Genomic DNA, 23,777 nt, shown 5'->3' with positions numbered 1-23,777 from the left:
GCTCAGTTGGTTACAGTGTGGTGCTGATAATGCCAAGGTTGCAGGTTCGATCCCTGTATGGGACATCTGCGTATTCCTGCATTGCAGGGGGTTGGACTAGATGATCCTCAGGGTCCCTTCCAATTCTATGATTCTATTCTATTCTATAGTTGGACAGTGTTCTCAAAGCTACCAGCATGAGTTTGACCAAACTGCGTGAGGCAGTGGAAGACAGGAGTGCCTGGCGTGCTCTGGTCCATGGGGTCATGAAGAGTCGGACACGACTAAATGACTAAACAACAACGAGCCAAGCACCCTTCATTAACCATGGTTTTTTTTGGCTCCCTCACCCAAGAAGCTCATAGAGTTACAAAGGCTTGATGCAGGAGCAGCAGCAAAACAAAACAAACTTTGGAGATGCAAGCCATGGTTTATTTCATCATCTGTGAAACAACTGATTGTTTGTTAAACAAACCATGGCATGGTGTTATGTGTGAAGCAACCCATTATGTATATATGCATGAGAATAAATGTACAATAGAGGGGAGAAAGGACATGATTTATCATTGTTTACTAACTGCCTTGTCTAACTGTAATATTTCCTCTGTATATGTTTACATTTATGGTAAGCTGCTTAGGTCCGCTGATGTTTAGAAAGCTAAGAATGCATATTAATAAATCAGTTTAAAAAGTAGCACTAACCACTAAATTACAACCCTTTTTATCAAGGAGCTTCTTCAGAAAATAATAACTCAATTAGGATGGAACGAGAAGGCTACCTCCAAATAGTAAACTGCTGGAAAGTGATAGATTGCATGTGCATTTCTGGTGCCCTATGCTCTTGGTTAACACTTTAAAGCATTTAGGTTTGTCTGATGAAGTGAAGAGGATATTCTATTGTTGAGGATGATCAAAGTTTATTTGCAATAGTCAAGTCCATTAAAGAAATGTAATTCAAGCAAGTGGGGTCAAACTATCAAAGAGGGATGATCAATGTTACCTTACTTTTGGTGAAAATAATACTAGGCAAATAATGGAAAGGAAAAAGGATTCCTACAATAGAGCAATTGTTAACATAATTATGGCAAATGGCAAAAATTAAACTATTTTTATATGTGACGAACAGAAAGGAGCTCAAGCAAAGACCCTCCTTGTGATAAATGGGCATCGTTGGCCATTTATGAGAAGGGAAAAATTAATGAGACTAACCAAGTCAGCCAATTGTTCACTTTAATTAGAACATTAAGCTTGCACTGATAAGATGTTCGGGTCTGGAGTGTTTTGCTGGCATGTAATTACTAAAATGCTGTTGGTACTATTTAAAATAATAATAATACAGAAACACACAGTTTAAAGTAATACAACATAACCCAGTTTAGAAGGATTCAGAGACTGTACTTTAGAGCAAAAGCGTGCCCCTGGTTCTGCAGTCCTGCACAAAACACTGTCCCCGAGTCCAGGTTTCAGAATCATGCATGAGTAGAAACATGTCCTGACAATTCTTATTTCTAGGAGATAAGGATCTTGCAACTCTCATTTATGCATCTGCAGCCAAAGAATTAATGCAATCATTCTGGTCCATGGGGGGTGGGGGATTGAACAGGAACATTACAATTATATAAAGTTATTGCACTCCCCGCCCCCCATTTGGATTGATGCCTCGCTAATCTCAAGATCACTTACTGCAGTTCCCTGGAAGTGAGGATGGATGGATCTATTTCTGGTTCATACTTCTAACCATAATTCCAATCCATGGTTTCTGCATTAATCGTAGGTTTATATATATATGGTAAAGGTACCCATGACCATTAGGTCCAGTCTTGGGCAACTCTGGGGTTTTGGCGCTCATCTCGCTTTACTGGCCGAGGGAGCCAGCGTACAGCTTCTGGGTCATGTGGCCAGCATGACTAAGCTGCTTCTGGCAAACCAGAGCAGCGCACGGAAACGCCGTTTACCTTCCCGCCAGATTGGTACCTATTTATCTACTTGCACTTTGCCATGCTTTCGAACTGCTAGGTTGGCAGGAGCAGGGACTGAGCAACGGGAGATCACCCCGTCACAGGGATTCGAACCGTCAACCTTCTGATCAGCAAGCCCTAGGCTCTGTGGTTTAGACCACAGTGCCATCCGCATCCCTACACACACACACACACACACACACACACACATATACACATAAAGGTCCCCTCAAATTATATAAATGCATGTTTAAAGTTTCTTTTCTCTCAGTATATATATATATATTGATGAATTTGCAAAGACACAACGCAGGGCAGTGATGGAAAGGCCATGGCCCTGCAAAGGTGGACAGACTCCAACTGCCATCACCGTCAGCTAGGGATAGAGGAGAAATTCAGCTCAGTTCTCATTGAAAGACAAACTTCCCAAATTCACAGTATCCAAAACAATATCTGGATAGCTCAGTTGGTAGAGCATGAGGCTCTTAATATCAGGGTTGTGGGTTCCAGCCCCATGTTGGGCAAAGAATTCCTGCATTTCAGGGGGTTGGACTAGATGAACCTTGTGGTCCCAACTCTATGATTCTATGTGGACTAGAACACAGCCACCCTTTGAAATTTGTACTTTTTTGAATTCTGCAGTGCAACTCGCCAACCAAATAATATGTACAAGACATGCATCTAAATGCATATGTTAATAAGAATAACATAAAAGAAAAAGTATCCTGGAAGAGTGCTTTGCATATCCAGGCAAAAATGCACACAAAATGTGTATCCTAGGAGAAAAAATCAAACTAAAGAGCAAATAAATATTCTTATTTTAAAAAATAATAATTTGTAAGTTGTTTCGTAAATGTGGAGAACTGAATTTAAAATTGAATTCTTTCTGTTTTGCTCTCCCCCCCCCCCAATTGAAAGCTTCACCCCACTGTAGCCCCAGCAAGTGGTCTGGCAAGATGGGAGTTATAGTCTGGTAACATATAAAGGGCAAGGGGAAAAGTAAAGGTAAAAGACCCCGGATGGTTAAGTCCAGTCAAAGGTGACTATGGGGTTGAGGTGCTCATCTTGCTTTCAGGCTGAGGGAGCTGGCGTTTGTCCACAGACAGCTTTCCGGGTCATGTGGCCAGCAGGACTAAACTGGTGCAACAGAAAACCGTGATGGAAGCCGGAGTGCATGCAAACACCATTTACCTTCCTGCCACAGTGGTACCTATTTATCTACTTGCACTGGCGTGCTTTTGAACTGCTAGCTTAGCAGGAGCTGGGACAGAGCAATGGGAGCTCACCCTGTTATGGGGATTTGAACCGCCGACCTTCTGATTGGCAAGCCCAAGAGGCTCAGTGGTTTAGACCAGAGCGCCACTTTGGCTACTGCCATTCTAGGCTGTACACAGTTCAGATGAGGCCATGGGGAGGTCCAGCAAAATGGGTCAGCAGCCTGCCTGAGCTGAGTTGTGTGTCCTTAAACCAGTCTCTTCTGACACACTCAGGCATTCCTCAGCAGAAAGGTCAATGTGGAAGTGATTCCCCAGAGACATAAACTTGGAGGGGCACCCTGAGCAGGCCATGAAATCAACTAGAATGCTGGGCTGAGCAACAGCAACAAGCTCCCGACAAATTGCAAGCGATTAAAATGACATGCCGGAAGAAATATTAACAACCTCAGATATGCAGATGACACAACCTTGATGGCAGAAAGTGAGGAGGAATTAAAGAACATTTTATTGAGGGTGAAAAAGGAGAGCGCAAAATATGGTCTGAAACGCAACATCAAAAAAATGAAGATCATGGCCACTGGGCCCATCACCACCTGGCAAATAGAAGGGGAAGAAATAGAGGCAGTGAGAGATTTTACTTTCTTGGGCTCCATGATCACTGCAGATGGTGACAGCAGCCATGAAATTAAAAGACGCCTGTTTCTTGGGAGAAAAGCAATGACAAACCTAGACAGCATCTTAAAAAGCAGAGACATCACCTTGCCAACAAAGGTCCGTATAGTAAAAGCTATGGTTTTCCCAGTAGTGATGTATGGAAGTGAAAGCTGGACCATAAAGAAGGCTGATCACTGAAAAATTGATGCTTTTGAATTATGGTGCTGGAGGAGACTCTTGAGTGTCCCATGGACTGCAAGAAGATCAAACCTATCCATTCTTCAGGAAATCAGCCCTGAGTGCTCACTGGAAGGACAGATCCTGAAGCTGAGGCTCCAATACTTTGGCCATCTCATGAGAAGAGAAGATTCCCTGGAAAAGACCCTGATGCTGGGAAGGATTGAGGGCACAGGGAGAAGGGGACGACAGAGGACGAGATGGTTGGACAGTGTTCTCGAAGCTACCAACATGAGTTTGACAAAACTGCGGGAGGTAGTAGAAGACAGGAGTGCCTGGCGTGCTCTGGTCCATGGGGTCATGAAGAGTCGGACACGACTAAACAACAGCAACAAAAATGACATGGGAGGAGTAAAACACAGTTTTTTTAAAGGCGAGAAAAATAACCCAGAAAACTAGAAGCCTGCGAAACATCTTGGGCCTTGCCAAATCGAACATGAAGTGTCTTCTGTCACTTGCAGGGCTGGACGTCAAGCCAAGTGGCCAAGACAGAAGCAGTGAATGTTTTACAGAGTGTCAGCTGTATCAGGCAATCATGGTACATCTGGTTGTCAGCATTGGGTAAGCTGGGAATCAAATCGGCCTGTGATTGCATGAGAGCAGACAGGCTGACTCTGTGCATTCTTGGGCATTCCCCAAAGCATCCATGGTGAACTGGATCAAATTCAACTGACAAACTGAGCATGATTAAGGCAGACAGGAAAGCTAGTACCTAAGGATGAATTGCAAATCAGAGCATTCCCCAGAATGACAGGTTTAATCCCAATACCCTGTCTGAAGCTCTTCAAGGGATGGTGTGTAAAAGATGGCTGTTTAACTGTAAGTCTGCGAACCTATAGAAAGGAACCTGGAGCGATGCCAGGCTCTTATAGCCAAGGCTTGTTTCTGAAGCTAAAAAACCCATAATTCTCTGAAAATAAGGTTAGTGCACTCAAAAGCAATGGTCAAAACTATTGTTATCAGATTTAGCCATGTAAATTATGGGTGGGGTGAGAATATTAGGGATGGAGCAATAATACTGCTAAATTCATTTGTTTCTGGCACTTATAATGCATCTATATATAAAAAAATCTTTTGGGGTCATTCAGTACATTTAATATAGGGATGCGGGTGGCGCTGTGGGTAAAACGTCAGTGCCTAGGACTTGCTGATCGTAAGGTCAGTGGTTCGAATTCCCGCGGCGGGGTGAGCTCCCGTCGTTCAGTCCCAGCTCCTGCCCACCTAGCAGTTTGAAAGCACCTCTAAGTGCAAGTAGATAAATAGGTACCACTTTATAGTGGGAAGGTAAACGGTGTTTCTGTGTGCGGCACTGGTGCTGGCTTACCAGTTGCAGCTTCATCACGCTGGCCACGTGACCCAGAAGTGTCTTCGGCCAGTGCCGGCTCCTGGCCTCTTGAGCGAGATGAGCGCGCAACCCTAGAGTCGGTCACGACTGGCCCGTACGGGCAGGGGTACCTTTACCTTTACCTTAATACATTTAATAAGGTCACTGTATGTAATAAGAGCCTCAAGAAAACATGCAATCCAAGCTCATTTCCAGGTCCTTAAGATTTTGGAGGAGAGATTCGGGCACATACTGGAAAGTGAAGTTTGTGCAAATAAAATGGATTAAAATGCTCTATCGCCTTGACGCAACATATCCACTTAAAAAACACAACACATTTTCATAGATAGAAAAGAGATGGGGAAATGCCCTGAATCCTGTGGAAATTAATTAATTAATACAACTGGTTAACAGAAAGATGTATAAACAAGCAAATCAGGGTGAATTCAGGATAGATGCTTGCTGCTGCGTATCCTCCCAGCAAACAAATAAGGGGGGAAAATGCTCAGTAAAGACTAGACATGTGGTTGTGTCCAACTAATTTTTAGTCACAGTAGACCCATTGGGCTCAAATTAGTCATGACCATTAATTGGAATGGGTCTATTCTGAGTAAATATTAGCCGGATATTACTCATGGTGTAACCTCCTTGTAAGATTTGTGCAATAAATTAGGAGAGTGAACTGGCCCTCAGTAGGGCACAGTTCTCAGATGATTGAAACTAGCTCTGTGCAGACCTCCTCCTGGTCAGATTGCAGAAAGCTTCAATGAACTCAGTTGGACTTACACATGAGTAGGGACAGTTTCTTGCATTTGGTTTCTGACTAGTCACTGATTTGTAGCCAGAAGTTAAGACGGAGCAATTTTGCTATATTCATAAGCTAAACTTCATGCATATGGTGAGATTGTTCAGTCTTAACTTCTGCTGAAATATGAAATATCCCATCTGTATTGGCATTCTGCCGGCTTCTGAAGGCAGGCCTGTTTACACAGGCATCCAACCTGTTTCCTGTTTGAAATAGTGTCTTGTTTTAATTGGATTATTCCATATTTTAATAATAACATGTTTATATTTTAATGTTTTAATGGGATTGTCTTATTGTGAATTTTAATTGTGCGATGTTTCTATTTTGATGTTTGTGTAATTGTGTTATTTACACCTGTAAGCTGCTTAGAAGCTCATTCAGTATTAAGCAAAATGATTAACAACAACAACAACAACAACAACAGTAGCAGCAGCAACAACAACATACTGTATACTTGCAGCTGTCCTCTGAAGACATTCCTTCCACGTGAGTTTTCGGCCTTACATTCATATGTCCCTGCATCTTCCAGCTGCACATTTGGAATTTCAAGAACCGCCTGGGACTTCCGCAGGCGGGCTTTGCTTGGATTGGGGCCATTCACTTTCCTCCATGAGATTGTTGGAACTGGGCTGAAATACAGAGTGAAGTCATGATTAGCTCTGATGCTATTAAGAGTATAGATCCTGTTACCTGCTAATTTAAGTACTTAATCGTCTAAGCAGCAATAAAGTGTAATCACAATTAAGGCTCATGAACTGCCTGATATATTTCACTTTCTACTGAGAATATTTAATAAGTTCCGCTCTGTCATGGACACTTCCTGGCTATTTGGAAGTACGTTTCCCCCCTCCCACAGCTATTAAACTATGGAACTTAAAATGAACATATATTATCTTTCACGAGCTCAGAGAAAAGCATCACACACTGAAATCTTGATTCAAAGACTGATTTGGGCTGGGGCTGTGTGTTAACATTCCTCATGTACAGTGGCACCTCAGATTAAGTACTTAATTCGTTCCGGAGGTCCGTTCTTAACCTGAAACTGTTCTTAACCTGAAGCACCACTTTAGCTAATGGGACCTCCCGCTGCCGCTGTGCCACCAGAGCATGATTTCTGTTCTCATCCTGAAGCAAAGTTCTTGACCAGAGGTACTATTTCTGGGTTAGCGGAGTCTGTAACCTGAAGCGTATGTAACCCGAGGTAGCAGTGTATTCCAGTTTATCTAGGAGAACTTCTAAAATAAATGTCAGAACTGGAGCATTCAGAGTTTATCTCAGCTTACAGTTTCTCTAGCGCATTTGCATCCCTCCCACCCCAATCTATGTTTCCAATTCATATTTCCACATGAATAAAACACTGCAAAAACAGAAAGGGAAGAGGAGGCAATCTTCAGGGAATTATGCATACAATTGCATCGGGATTCTTTTATGCAACAGGGATAGACACATACAGTCCTGCACATTGGTGGAAAACAACCACCGCGCTGGGCGAACAAAAAAGGAATATTGATGCACATGCATTGGTAATGTAGAGGATGTGTGTGAGATTGAGATACAGAGAGAGAGGGTATTATAAAGGAACTGAAGAAGAAGAGTCTACATTTCATATCCCGCTTTATCAGTACCCGAAGAAGTCTCAAAGCACCTAACATTTTCCATTCCCTTCCTCCCCCACAACAAACACTCTGTGAGGTGAATGGGGCTGAGAGACTTCAAAGAAGTGTGACTGGCCCAAGGTCACCCAGCAGCTGCATGTGGAGGAGCGGGGAAGCGAACCTGGTTCACCAGATTACGAGTCCACCGCTCTTAACCACTACCCCACACTGGTGTAGCTACAGTGAACTCCACTGGCATATGTAGAGAGCCAGTGTGGTACACTGGATACAGTGCAAAACTAGGGTCCAAGAGACCAGGGTCAAAAGCCACACTCAGGCATGAAGCTTGCTCTGGAGGGTAGGACCCGAACCAATGGCTTCAAGTTACAAGAAAGGAGATTCCAACTAAACACCAGGAAGAACTTTCTGACGGTAAGTGCTGTTTGACAGTGGAATGGACTCCCTCGGGAGGTTGTGGTCTCTCCTTCATTGGAAGTTTCTAAGCAGAGGTTGGATGGCCACCTGTCATGGATGCTTTAGCTGAGATTCCTGCATTGCAGAAGGGACTAGAAGACTTTCAAATCTACAATTCTATGTCTCTATGTTTCTCCATGCTCATGGGCTAGACCAATGAAGAAATACCTTGCAATCTAGCCCTTCAAACAATCTGCAGCAGATGATAGCACAGTGGTAGGAAACATGTTTTGCATGCAGATGGTTCAGGGACAATCTTTGGCAACTTGGTGATAAAAGGAATGGTTCCACTTTTTTCTGCATTGATCAGGCCACATTGGGAGTATTATTGTTATTATTCAGTTTCATTTCCCTTCGTCCCAAAGGTCTTGAGGGAGGCAAACACACAAAGAAACAAGAAAACAGTGAAACGATCTAAAAACAAAAACATCTGAAAACGATTCTAAGGCTGAGGTAAACTGGAATGAAATCTACCTGAAAGGCTTGTTGGAAGAGGAAGGTGTTCAGTAGGCTCAGAAAAGACAACAGACAGGGTGCCTGTCTAATATTTAATGGGAGGGAATTTCTAAGGGTAGATATCACAACACTGAAAGCCTAATCAGTATAGTCTGCGGAAATGAGATCCTGATAAGATGGTAGCTGCAGGAAGCTCTCATGTGCAGAGTACAGTGACTGATTGGCTACTTTGCCTAGTTCTGGAATTTATAAACTGCTTAATCAAAGCGCTCTCTCAGTGATGTACAAATAAAATTGTTGCTAAAACATGGCTCGCAAACCAATGAAAACCCCGATATAGATAAAACCATAATTAAAATTAGTAAATCTTATGAATCTTGATAACCAAATTCTAAGTCTGGGTGGGCTTGCAAAAATGAAAAAGATTTCGGCAGGCATCTGAAATAATGTCAATAGGCAGGGAGTTCCGAAGGACAGGCGCTGCTGCATCTAAGGATCAACTTGTAAATGAAGAATTATTGTCATTATCAATTAATCCACACACCACCTTTTCTACCCTTAAATCTGTGCTCAAAGCAGTTCACACAAAGGTGAAAGTCTAATTACAGTAACAATATGTAATAAGTTATATAATATCAAAAGTTGAATCCTACAGTCTTTGTCTTCTTTTTAGCAGGACTTTGGACAAATGACCTCTACATATCTATGGAAAGCTAAGCGAGCATTTATAAGACAGCTTCCTACATTTCAGATGGAAAGAAGAATCATTCTAACATATTTCAGGAGGCACAAAAGTTTCTAAGCAATTTGGCACTGCAGACTTCGAAGAGATCTAACTATACTTTTTATCTTGTTTTAATTGTATGCCACATCAACTTTACTGCTATCAATTACAGCTGGAGAAATGCTGGAAGATTTTTTTTTTTTTTAAATGTCATTCCCTAGGCCATTAACAAGTCTCTTTCAAAATTTTACTGCCCCCACCCTCTGATGATGAAGTAATAAGCCAATTTTTCAAGGAGAGTAAAATACTTTGGCTGTAAAGTTTTAATGATTTCAAAGGAAATTGCTCCCAAATTGCAAATCACTATTCACAGGCAAGTTGTAACTTGCTTTAATGAATCTTATTTTCCTTACAGAAGATACCAGTCACATGGATTTTATATCTGATATGAATATATGTGTGTGTGTATGTATATGCAGATATTTCTCCTCTGTGACTTTGGCAGAAAATAAATAGAAAGACTTAAAAATCAAGAAAACAGTCAGAAGACTATGGAATTTTTTTTGCATACTTTTATGCCTATATGAATGGCTTAGTCAAAAACACAACTTCTAGATATTCTAAAGAAGCTGATGCCTTTTTTGGTTTCAGTTTTGCTTTGAGGAAAATGACCTGTATAGGATCCAGGTTGTTATTCATTGATAACAGTAGTCAGATTAATCATTTGACTTAAATGAGTCTACTTTGAGTATGACTGGAGTATGATTTAGTTGTTCGTTACCCTCTGTCCATTGCTAAGGCCTATTAAACTTGTTTTGTTTGTTATTATGCTGTGTACTTTTTTGCTTTTATATGGTAAACCACACTGTGTTTCCTGGATGAAGGGCAGTATAAGACATTCAATAAATAAGATACTAGCAAATATTAACATTACTCCCTCTTGCAAGATTTGAACCAGATTTCTTACCTGTCCTTTGCTATAAGGTCCTAGGGCAGGTTATGCCAATCTCAAAAATTAAACTTAGTTAAAAGCATTTGTGGTCAGAATAGGGTGCACAATGTCAGGATAAAGAGGTGTGTCTTTAGCATTTGACGAAAGCTATACAATGAAGATGCCCAATGTGCCTTGTTCTGGAGATGGAATTCACAACTCATGGTTGCCACATACAACATCTTCTCCCAGGCCTCTCCCCCCTGAACCTTTGAGGGTGGTGAAGATACTAAGAGAGCCTCTTCTACCTCCTCTGCCAACTTTAGTACCCAATAGGAAAGAAGGCAAGATCTATGGAGTCTAAGTTTCTTAGGGTTTTTAAAGACTCGTTTCATACCCTCCAATGGGACACAGGGTATGACGCTATCTTCTGGTGCCTCACCACTGTGGCGGTTACATGATCATGGTCCCCAAAAGATGGCCAGATGTGGTTTTGGGGGTACCACGCAACATTGTGGCCCCCCAAAAAAGTTTTTTTTCTGGGCAATATTGTGTCCCAAAATCGCATGAGAGCAATATGGCCGCCACGCTCTCATGGGGGAAAAACCTGGGATATTCCATTTTTTTCTGGGACAGTTGAGGGGTTTGCGGAAACAAACCAGTAACCAATGCAGCTGTTTTAAAACAGGGAGTTGCATATGTATTCTAAACAGCACCCTGGACAGCAATCTGGCCTGCTGCATTTGTGATCCTTCGAAGTTTCTGGGTCGCCTTCAAGGGCAGCCCCACGTAGGGCCTGTTGCAACAATCCATTTCAGTGAATGGACTAATGGAGACAACCCCTCTTGACTGCACAGGCCTTTGTTTACCATACACTATTTCTTCAGTACTTCCATTCCTCACTCTATCCAGTCGTGTGGCCAGAGTTTGACAGACACATACGGTGCTCTTTCTCTGTTTTAGTTTTTAATTCTTGGAGCTCGTGGTGATTGGCAGTTTCAAATAAACACTATTAATAAATCATTAATCTGTAACTAAAAGCCCAGACTCTTCTAAGGGACTCCTGCCAATTGCCTACCACAGAATGTCTCTCAGGAATTTAAGTCATTCTCACAATTACAATGGAGTCAAAGCTGTTTGAGGCAGCTTTGAGCTGAAATCACAAGGAAATCAAAAATGCAGAGGCCTCCCAGCGTTTGGAAACCTGTGATAGCCAGGCATTTGTTTATTTTGCACTAAAATGCTGAACAATAAAGAGACCTCGCTCCTTAATGATTGCCTGGTGAAAGGTAACAATAGGAACATTTGTAAATGCTATTTGGAGGGGGGCAGGAGAAAAGGTAAGAAATGAAAACCTAAGAAGAGGAGGAAATTTCAGGCATGTTTACCTCCTGATTCAGCCTCCAGCTGAAGCCTGAAATGTCAGTTGTCTAATTATTACAGAATGAAGTCAAAAGCAGTTTTGGTGTACCTGGTCGCCAATTGTGTAGTGATGGCTGGAAAAGAGAGATAAGGCCTCAATATCACCCTGCTTTGCTATTAGTAGGTGGCCTGCCTTACTAGATAACCCTTCGCTGCTTAGCAATAGAGGCCTTTTCTCATTTTTTGTTTCAAGTGTGAGGCAATGAAGGTGTTTGCTTCTCAACCTTTATTTTCTCTTGCTTGATAGAGGTGAGAAAGCAGGGGATGGACTTGGGAGCAGCTAATTCCATCCCATTTCAGTTTTTCTGGTGCTCAGTCATCAGTCTGTCCTGTCCTGTTTGGTGCTTGGATTTTTTCTGGAAGAACATGTGAAAATCCCGCATTTAAACTGTAATAATAATAGGGACGCGGTTGGCGCTGTGGTCTAAACCACAAAGCCTAGGGCTTGCCGATCAGAAGGTTGGTGGTTCAATACCCCACGATGGGGTGAGCTCCCATTGCTTGGTCCAGCTCCTGCCAACGTAGCAGTTTGAAATCATGTCAAAGTGCAAGTAGATAAATAGGTACCGCTCCGGCGGGAAGGTAAATGGTGTTTCCGTGCGCTGCTCTGGTTAGCCAGAAGCAGCTTAGTCATGCTGGCCACATGACCCAGAAGCTGCATGCCAGCTCCCTCAGCCAGTAAAGCAAGATGAGTGTCGCAACCCTAGAGTCGTCCATGACTGGACCTAACGGTCAGGGGTCCCTTTACCTTAATAATAATAATAATAATAATAATAATAATAATAATAATAATAATAATAATATTTCTACCCTGCCCATCTGGCTGGGTTTCCCCAGCCATTCTGGGTGGCTGTAGTCATTTTGCATACAGTTCTTCATAAAACACACACACACACACACATATATATATAACATAAAATAGAATTTCAAGTGCTTTTCGGTGCATCTTTTCCAAAGAATACAAAATTTGATATAGGTTTTTTGGGTTTTTTTTTTTTTAAACGCGTAATGCATACTTTGGTGTGCAACCTATAGCATACGGAAAAAACACACACCACAAAATCCAGATAAGTTGAGTTTTGAACTGTAAACAAGTTTGGGGGCATTGGATTGGGTCAGCTGGCCCCCCCAAAATGGACCAAATTCCTTTCCCATCTTTTTCAAAGCGAAAGAGGAAGATGTTCTCTGTCACTGTCTTAGTTAGACAACATTGAGGAATCATCCTCCTAGCTTGAAAGTCTTCCTTAACTAGTTGAGTGTTGGTTTCATAGAGCTGTGCCCTCAGAGCCAGCTCTGCCATAAGGCAAGCAGATGCAATTGTCTCAGGCAGTGGGCATGGGAGTGATGGACTGGTATGTCCCCTACCTCACTCATCTCACTACCCATCTAGTGATGCTTCTGTGAGGCTCTGCCCAACCTGCCTGTTTCACTCTGAGGAAGGGCCAAGGGGGTCTCATCCCACAAAAGGAATTCCAATCACACTGTATAGGTTGCACTGGTATATATTTTTCACTGTGCAAACATGGAACTTGCATATTTATATTTCTCTGTCCATTATGCTTGGCCAGGAATTTGGTAATTAGGGTAAAGATGGATACAGTGAGGTTGGAATTGATTATATATCTAGCCAGTTACCAATCCTATATGATGGGATATAAATCTGAAATTTCATAATCAATATGAGAAATTTCATTTGCTTCTCTCTTACTGTTTTATCAATTTCTTCATTTGGGACTCTGACACATTTATTGATTTAATGATATGAAGATACTAATTCTCAATCATCATTCATGAGCAACAGTAAAGAACATCATATTTTGTAAAGGACGGTTAGACTTCATTAAACTTTTTGGAAACTAATATCTGGCAACGTGAATTATTTTCATAGGGTTTACAGATTTCAGCACACAGCTAATGGCACTGGATATATGGCAAATCCACTGACCCGTGTACCATGTATGAACTCTGATTCATTTCAGTTACATTTGTGGGTGGGAGAAGCCTAGAAAAAGAATTGTCTTGGGGTCTAGGTTCTGGGTATAGACCCAGCACTGTAAGAAAATATTTTGTAGCCTCTTCTATGCATATTTACTCAGGCAGAGGTTTTATTGAGTTCAATAGAGCAGTTTCCCCAAATTTATTAAGATTTTTAAGCTTAATAATGCATTGTTGCATCTAAGGACATCCATCAGAGCTTGGAAAGTTCAAAGAACCTAGTTCTAGTTCAAATGCAATATGTCTAAACAGAAACTTAATTCCAATTCAGTTCACATTCAGTTCAATAGTTGAATTGAAATGTATCCAAATGACCCTCAGCTTTCCCCACCCGCAGTATTCAGAATGCTGAATGTTACAAGGTTCTGTGGTGAAGTATAAAGGCCCCCACTTTACAAATGTTCACTATGCGAAAATTCACTTATCTAAACATAAGGAATTAGCACCCTAACCTCACCATAAACACTAACAGATACCCAAACAGAGAACATTTTTACTTCCTTTGCCTTTTGCTGTTTGGCTGAGGACTGCAGGGAGCGTGGGAGTGCTTGGACAAATCAGAGAGCATTTTTCTAGGGTATTTTTGGCTTTTGTGGGATGTTAAATTCTGTGATTCTGAACACATTAGAAATTTCCCAGTAGGAATCAATGGAAATCATCAACTCCTTATGTGAACGCTCACGTAACAAACAATTTCCAGGGAATGCATTGTCCTCAATAAGCGGGATCTGCATATACTTAAGAAGACTAAAATAACAACAACAACAACAACAACAACAACAACAACAACAAATCAAAAGACAGACATAGTGGATTATGAGTTGTTTAATTTAATCTCCCTCCAAATTATGATCTTTAAGCTTAAAGGCTCTTTATTTATTTTTTTTAAAGTAAGAGGATGAACCTGAAAATAAACTAGAAATCATTCAATGAAATTAATTCAGTTATGGCAAATTATGGAAACTACTTCAGAGACCTTGAAACTAATTCACTGAACTTGGTTAAACTAAACTAGTTCATTCCAAGCACTGGCAGCCACCGGCAATGGTTGGTCATTTCCATAGGCAAGATAAGATGTGATCTATCTGACAAACTGAAATGACTATTATGTTTGGATGACTTGTGATTTTAATAAGTAAAAACAGCCCTCAAAACTCCTGGCACAAGATCACCATGATTCTTAACAAGATTTCAGAGTGTTGGATGAGAAGCTAGACAGGGTGAAAAACAAAACAAATAAATCAGATTGACCTTGAAATATTTGTATATGCCCGCCTTCCCCTACTGGGAGCTCTCCAGATGTTTTCAACTACAAACATCTAGAGGGCATCAGACTGAGAAGGCTGAGAAAGGCTATTATTCATTAATGCTGCCTGCTTGACCATGAAGTAATATGGATGTTCTTTTGCAGCTGATTCCCAACTGAATGATGGGAGCAAGAGTTATTTCACTCCTGTATTTCCCGATGGTTCGGGGCAATTTTGCAAGAGACCTAGTGTTGTATATTTCATTGTATGTTAACATTTGACAGAGGAGAGTCAGGGTCAAATCCCTGCGGAGCCATGAAGTTCTTAGGGTGACATTGAGCCAGTCTCTGTCTCTTAGCTTAGCCCAGAGTAGTGGTGAAGATGCATGAGGAAGGCAAAATCATGCTTCACCATCCTAGCAGAAGGGTGGTGGTGAAAACATAATGAACAGACGTTTTTCATGCAGGGACATAGAAACGTGTGTGTGTGCTCTTGTGAACGGTTATGTATGATGTTCCCAGAACTTTGCTTTTCTATGTGTATTTATATTTGGAAGTGGTTGCATCTTTGTACCCATTTCATGTATTTATATTCCTTTGGTTTTAAACGCATTGTAAGGAGTCTGCACAACCCCAGAGTCTGTCAAGACTGGCCCGTACGGGCAGGGGTACCTTTACCTTTTTAAGGAGTCTGTATGGGAGTATATTGTATTTAAAAATGGGGTATCAGAGTTTTTAGGGGGCTAACCAGGTTGGGATAGCTGGGATAGCAGGCTTGTTGGGTTTTGAATATCTTATGTAGATTTTTCAATTTCGTTGTTCTGTATGGGACAATGATAATAAAGATTATCGTATCGTATCAGTGTGAGGTCCGGTGTATTTCGAAACTCAGTTCAAAGATGTTACAAACATGCAATCATGTCAGGGGCGGAGGAAGGGGTGTGTGGTGGAGGCGGGTCACCCCAGGTGTCACCACTGGGGGGGGTGACAAAATGCTGGGTGGCACTCATCACTGGGCCTGCAGTGCACCCGAGCCACGCATCTCTCCTGGGAGTGATGCGGTGGCTTGGGTGTCCGCAGGCTCCACGCTGCCCCAAACGGTCCACCAGCTGCTTCCCCCTCAGCTGTAGGGTGGCTGAGTGGGAGGAGGCAGGCAGACTCCTCAGAGGCCCCACGGAGCGTCCTGCTCTGACTCGCCCCACCCCCCGTGGGCGGCTGGCTTCACCCCTGAACACAGGACTGCCCCAGGCGCCCAACCAGCTTGCTTCGTCACTGATTCTTTCTTCAGTATCCCTCAATGTGCTCCTTTATTAGAAAGAAAACAAGCTGTGTTTGTCCATGAGAGGAAATCCCAAAATCAAAATCACGACCCACTTTCGTGACATTTTGTTTGCCCCCAATAACGGTGCTCTCCCTAACTGTGGATTTTGGATTTTTCTACTCCAATGCTTCTTTGTGGAGGGTTTTGGAGACAATGTATGTACATAAATTCAAGGACCACATCAGCTGCAATGAGCTGGACCCCTGCAGTCATAATGTATTGCTTGTGTTTGTTGTAGCTGGTTTTAGTGTTCATATTACGTTTGTAAGACACTTTGTGAGGAAATCAAACTAAACAACAAGCAACAATTATCTAAATAGTTCATAAGAATGGCTACATGCATGCTAAATCTTTGAAGCACATCTGAAGCACGTTTTTCCCTTCAAAGAATTCTGGGCACCATGTTTTACCTCACACAGAGCTACAATTTCAAGCAACCTTTCACAGATGACAATGCCCAGAATTCCTCGAGAGGGGAATGGTACTTCAAAGGTGCTTTAAAGGCATAATTTGTACAAATTAAAGCTTCTTAAAAAAATAGATAGATACACCCACCCCAGAGAATATTCACATTCTTATTGAGCTATTGGAAAGTTGCCTGATATTAGGAATAGCTTGTGTGGCTTTCTGGTGGCTTCTTTATCAGAAAATGTAATGGTTCTAGAGATCTGATGCCCTCCCCTCCCTGCATGGTGAGGAGATATTTGCTAGGCTATTTCCAGCAGTGACACTGGCAGGGCAGCAGCAGGCAGTTACTCCAAGGCATATAGCACAGTTCAGCCCTGACAGGTCTCACTTCAAGGCCCTGCCTCTAGTCTGCATATAGGCCACGCCCCTTCAAGTTCCTGTCCTTACTACAGGCAAGGGAAAGTGTGAAGGAGTTTGCAATTGCAGGAAAGGACAAGAGCACACTTCACACAAACAAAAAAAGACGTTGTATTAAGCCAAACATGTTTGAAATCTGCATCTGTACTATTCTTTGGAAAGTAATTTCAAGGTAATACATAACTATCCTGCAACAGAATTTGGAGACCAAAGGCTCAAGTTGGTTGTATCTGAGAGTGCACCTGAGTAAGGAACTCATATTCAAAATGCATTGGACTCAATAAGGCATCGGAAGTGCCCTTTGTTCCCTTCTTCCCATATGGAAGGCTAGCATACAAATAGGCGATCCTGCATGATGATATGCAAAATGGCTGCATGTGGCAGACTTGCTCCTATTCCGTGTGGGAGACATAGGAATCAGCCTTATAATGAAGTCAGATCATTAGTTCATCTAGCTCAATAATATCTACACTGACTAACAGTGTAGGGAGGGACTGAGGGAGACAGGCTAGCTCTGGGAACACAGGGGTTGCTGTGTGGCACACCCAACTCTTCCAACACCTTGATGCCACACACCCATCATATGCCGCCTGAATAAGTTGTTTCACTTTGCCTAATGGGAGGGCTGGCCCAGCAGCCAGGTTGAGGGAACCAGTATTCCCTCAAGTCATACCGACCTCAGACTCTAGAGTTACTGCCTCAACAAAGCAGCTTAAAATACTGAGCCATGTAACTTGCAAACTTTCTTGACAAAGTATAGAATTCATAATTGCCTCTTGAGAGTCAATTCCCACAATAGTTGGCTGATATAAATTTAGCATAAGGATCGAGGAAGGGGACTGTTTTTGTTGCAAGATTCAAAGTGCTAAAAAACAGGCCCCCATATGAAATATGTCATATTTTAATAACCGGTTGTGTCTAATTATGGAAGAATATGTACTTACTTGCCAAGTGCAAAGCACTCCATCTTAACAGTAGATCCCTTAGCAGCTGTAACTGTGTATGGAAAATGGACTTCAATTTTCGGCTCATATTCCCCCATCACACCTGGGAAATAAAGAATGGTCTTTAAAAATAAAATGAATGTCATTGTTGGTTTCCAGTTGTAGAAGGCTTATTGTCAGAGCCATCGTGGCAAGGTTGCTAAACAGCTAGATAGCAATGAGTTTCATTGTGGAAGGAAATAGTTACAATTAGAATTAAAATCCCAAACATCACCTAGGACTTCTCAGTAATGTGAAAGCAACATTTTATTTTTAAAGAGCAGACAACCATTTCTCATGGTGTATCTTCTAAGTCAGGGCTTCTGCAACATCTGAGTTCAACGCCCTATTAGTGAGCTTGTGAAGCTGTCAACAAATTCTAAGGCATGTAAATAAAATACAGTCAAGGAATATCAATATATAATAAGCATTAATCCTCGATCACTGTTACAAGAAATCAAAAAATGGAAAAAAAAACCCTCCACCTTATTAAATACAGACATTGCTCATTCACAAGGGAGGTGCACTCTGTACATGCTTGTGCCCTTTATTTCTGAGGATCATAGTTACTAATTAAAATTTTCACACTATAAGTCACAAGTTTCTTTTCCATCCCCAGGTCTCTATATTCACCCCCCACAAGTTGACTCCCACTGACTCCAGCGGATCATGCTGACCATTAACATCCCTGTTGCCTAACAATAAAATATCTACTTAAACTTTTATCTGGCCTGGAATCCTGTGAGGTTTTCCAAGAGGTTAAGCACCATTAAATTCAGAAGGATTGCTTCTTCTTTCTTTTTCATATAATTTTTATTGCCGTTTTGAAGTAAAGGGAGCGGAATGCACAGAAGGAAAATAAGAAAGAAAAATAAATAAGGAAAAGAGATAGTAGTGGAAAAACATTATGCAGCATCGGTGCAGACCTGAAACATGAATGCAACATAAATATTGTTGAGGTTTCTACATATTTCAAAAAGAAAACGCCACAACTGGTGTTCCGAAGCCTACTGTCCTCAACAGTGGAGGTGGAACATCTACTGTGGAGACAGAACATCTATTTCAGAAACAGAGGGTAGCCATTATGGTTAGCAGATATTGATAGCCTTCTACTCCAAGAATTTGACTAATCCTCTTTTAAAGGTATCCAAGCTTATGGCCACCATTGCCTCCTGTGTACAGAAAATCTAATGAACATACACCTAAACTGTGTAGTCAAGTTCTGGGATATCGTAAGTCCTGTCCAGAACTTTCTGTGTGTGCCCTATTCAAATGCCCCTTAGTGTTTTATTTGTAACAGTAAATTGAAACTGTCAGGGAACTGCCATCGGAGCTTAAGGTGGTGGAGGGGCTCCAGGATGCTAGGAGACCCTCGGATGCTGAGGAGGGAACCAGCAGGGGGAGAGGGAGAGTTTCAGCGGAAACAGAGTCGGAGGTACGGCTCCGAGACGCTTCCAGTGAGACCAGTGGGGAGAGCTCAGGACCTCCCCTTGGGACACCTACTCTGCGCAGAAAGCTGTCACGTAGAGAATCAAGGCGTAGACTTTCTGTCAAAGAACTTTTATGCTGGAAGAAATTCTGGAAACGCCCACTGACGGATTCTGCCAGCGATTAAGGCAGCCATGCACCGATGGCTCCGCGGAGAGGGAGAGTTTTGAAACTGACTACAAAACTCTGAGAGTCTAAGCGCTCATGCACAAGCAGCCCCATATCTCATTACAGAAACAAAATACAAAACATAGCAAAACCCGATCTTTTTCATTTTACTTTATTCAGGCTAACTCTTGTTGCTTCAAATATAACTCTGTGTGAAAAGGAACACCGAGCATTGAAGACGACATCTTGTTAATTTATGTATTTCATTCTCTACGTGACATGCTGTCCTGGTAAAAATTTGCATTGGGCCATTTTATCACTCTTTCTAAAAATAAAAATCACGCCAGATCTGTTTAAGTCAGAGAAAATAGCAGTAAGCGGCAAGAGGCAGCTATATGGCCTCACAAAAACAAATTGATGTGGTAGACTGGTGAAAACCTGGGACTAGAACCTGGGAACATATGTGCCAGTTCCTAGGGGCCAAGCTATTTTCACACACACACACACACACACACACACACACACACCGGGTGTGTATGTATGTATGTATGCATGTTTGTATTTGTGGCAGCTGGGCCCCCTCAATGTTCAGAGGGCATTCGGCTCCAGCCCCTGGCTCCTCAGAACATTGTGTGTGTGTGTGTGACATCAGGACGTCACATCGGGCCTCCTCAATCATCTTGAGAAGATGTTGCCTCTGCCTGGGAGACAACACTCTGGACTTTTCAGTTCAGATAAAAAGTGAGTAAGAGGAGCCATGCTAGCAGTGTAATAATAATAATAATAATATATGCATGGAATGGAGAAAGTGGACAGAGTAGTCTTATCCCTTCACTCGTAACGATAGAACTTGAGGTCATCCATTAAAGCAGAACAGAAAAAAGAAGGACTTCTTCATGCCACACATGGTTAAACCGTGGAATTCACTATCATAGGACATAGTGACGGCCACTAACTTGGATGGCTTTGAAAGAGGATTAGGCAAATTCATGGTGGGTAAGACTAACCATGGGACGCGGGTGGCGCTGTGGGTTAAACCACAGAGCCTAGGACTTGCCGATCAGAAGGTCAGCGGTTTGAATCCCCGCGACGGTGTGAACTCCTGTTGCTCGGTCCCTTCTCCTGCCAACCTAGCAGTTCGAAAGCACGTCAAAGTGCAAGTAGATAAATAGGTACCGCTCCGGTGGGAAGGTAAATGGCATTTCCGTGCGCTGCTCTGGTTCGCCAGAAGTGGCTTAGTCATGCTGGCCACATGACCTGGAAGCTGTACGCCAGCTCCCTCGGCCAATAAAGTGAGATGAACGCCACAACTCCAGAGTCGGCCACGACTGGACCTAATGGTCAGGGGTCCCTTTACCTTTAAAACTAACTGCAATGGCTGTTTTCCTCCTCCAGAGGTAATATGCCTCTGAATGTCAGTTGCTGGGCCTTGCATCTGAGGAGGGTACTGATGTCTTCAGCTTCTCCTTGTGGGCTTCCCATGGACATCTGCATGGGTACTGAGATAACAGGAAGCTGGACTAGATGAACCTTTGGTCTGATCCAGCATTGCTTACACTGACTGTCAGTGGCTCCCCAGCAGAGCCGGCCCACACGTGGGGCAAGGTGAGGCAACCACCTAAGGCAGTTTCATAGCTTTGGGGGGATACTTTTCAGGCTGGGGAATGCCCAGCCATCTGTTGCTGTGTCCATATAACTAACAGCTTGGATGCTGATCTGAGACAGCATCATTTCTAATTATGTAAACCTTAGTGGTAAAAAAATTCATTTTCTAAGACATATACTTATTTAGCTTACAGCATATGGAAAATTCAGTGCAGAGGAGGAAGCACTTTTCCCTTCATGCAAATATTTTGGCTTCATGGTCATATCCCTGAGCATCACATTCGATATGTTTGCTCCATGATGCACTTTATGTATTTTATCAAAGTATTCTTTCCTTGCTGATTCCTGCTACACTGTTCTTTAGGAACAAAACGTGTCCTCTGGAGATCCAGAAGAAGAGCCTGAGAGATCCCTACACTGCAGCCTACTAAACACAGTAACATTTCCAGCGGTTCTACTTGAGACAGAAATATTAGTCGCATCCTTCTCACCCACCCCCTGGCTCAATAGTTCTATTCAAACTATCCCAGCTCAAAATAATTTTCATATTGCATCCAAGGGAAAAAGAGGTTGGGGGAAAAACTTCCAAGTTCTAGACAGTGAAGGAATGAGACACTTCTCATCTTACAAGGTATTCTTTAAATATTTAGTAACTGAAGATTGTAGAAATGAATGTTGCTTAATAAACCGAGATGATGCTCAATAAACTGGAATTTGGCAGTGATTGCAGCTCAGTGGTAGAGTGCAATCTTCAGTTTAAGGAACAGATAGAAGATCAAGCCAAAAAAACACTGGAGAGTGACTGCCAGTCAGAGTAGACAATACTAGCCTACACTGTGGACAAATAATTCAACCTGGTGCAAGGCAGAGTATTACATTTTTATATATGGGTTTATGAGTTGCCCAATAAGTATGGATCCATCAATCCAAATGGAATAACAATAATATATGTGTGTTGCTATACGTCCAAAATTTCCCAAACATAGCCGGAATATGTCAGTCAGTAACAGTACCTAGGCAGAAATTGCTGAGATGTCTATGAACTTTAACTTTGAAATATGGCAATACACACACACACACACACAAAACCAAAGAAACTAATTGCTATTTTATTGTGTTATTTTAATATTTATCTACATCTGTATCAATCTACATATCTATATATGTGCCTATTTCAGAAATCAGAAATGAGGCTGTAATTCTAACCCCATTTACCTGCAGATTAGCCCCACTGAATTCAACAGGACTTACTTTTGAGTACAAATACGTAGGATTCTGCTGTTAGTCTAAGAAATTGGATACAATTTATTTCTATCATCTGTGGTAGGTAAACACTTCTCATGCAATTCTAGGAGAATTATGTGTGCTAAGCTTTGGCTGGACAATGCCCAGTGATTTGTGGTAAAAAAAAAATACTTACTTTTTATTATTAAAAACAACAAAATTCATTTTGTCTGCCCAAAATCTTCCAACATTCAGCTTCTTTGGAGTTCTAGTATTATGAGATAGGGAGAAAAACATCTCCCTACCCACTATAAAGGATTTCATAATATTATTTTATACTCTTCTGTCATATCTCCCCTTACCTGCCTTTTTTCTTTTTTCAAGAATGCTTGAACTTTCTAGTCTATTAAACTCATTTACTATCCTTTCAACTCCCAACTCCCCCCCCCCCCGCATGCTTGGGAAACACACTTGGCAGATGTCGTGCTTTGACCCGGATGCCAGCTTAAGATGCTTCTCTGCAATTAAAAAACCCATGACTCTCTTCCATTGCTCCTTCCCCAAAATTCTCACATGGCTGCTTTTGTGAGGCACAAAAGCTAACATTCTCTTAATTCAGCTCCTTAGATGGTCATAATGCCTGCCCTGTATTATGCGTGGATTCCCCCTCCGTCTCAGCCAGCTGTAATAGACTGAGATAGAAGACAGGATTGCTTCTGCAATCTCCGATAGCCAATTAAGCTAAAATGAGCTGTATGAATGAGGAATGCTTGTCTGCTAGAATGACCCATGTGCATTGCGCAAAGCACAATCAAGTGCAAACATCCCTTCATTTTCTTGATAGTGAGGACAAGACAGGAGCTCAGAGCTCTTTTGGAGGAGCAACCCCAAATCTCTATTATTTTGCTGCCTATAGCAACAAAGCACCCTTGCTACATTGGAGCTGTTCTGTCCCGAAGCCAAATGGTTCCTCGTCATTATCAGATTGCTTCAGTAGGCTGACATATGACAGGATATGACAGGTTGCTCCTAGCTGGACTCCAGTGTCATATCCCAGGGACCATAGTGAAAGCTGTCAGACAGGTAATATACAGGAAAGGTTTGTGAATGGAGAGGTAAACAAGTATCTAGCCCTGTAAGGAGCGTCAAGTTGCAAATTTGCCTTTGATTAAGCTGGGAGATGGAATTGTGCTATGCTGTTCACCT

At 42.1% G+C, this 23,777-nt stretch overlaps 1 protein-coding gene across 3 annotated transcripts in view; it reads right to left on the bottom strand.

Annotated features, from left to right (window-relative positions):
- Positions 1-23,777, bottom strand: part of CNTN5 (contactin 5) — a 689,184-nt gene that overhangs the window by 146,396 nt on the left and 519,011 nt on the right. For all 3 annotated transcript variants that reach the window (XM_081860152.1, XM_081860151.1, XM_081860153.1), the window contains 2 exons: positions 18,108-18,210; positions 6,622-6,803 (listed from right to left, as the gene is read on the bottom strand). In XM_081860152.1, the coding sequence (XP_081716278.1) occupies positions 6,622-6,803; positions 18,108-18,210 (285 nt within the window). The remainder of the gene's footprint in view (positions 1-6,621; positions 6,804-18,107; positions 18,211-23,777) is intronic.

Source organism: Podarcis erhardii (genome assembly GCF_964252035.2).
Source record: "Podarcis erhardii genome assembly, chromosome: 4".
NCBI lineage: Eukaryota > Metazoa > Chordata > Lepidosauria > Squamata > Lacertidae > Podarcis > Podarcis erhardii.
The sequence above is the reverse complement of the archived record's forward strand: the minus strand, read 5'-3'. Positions and strand labels throughout refer to the sequence as shown.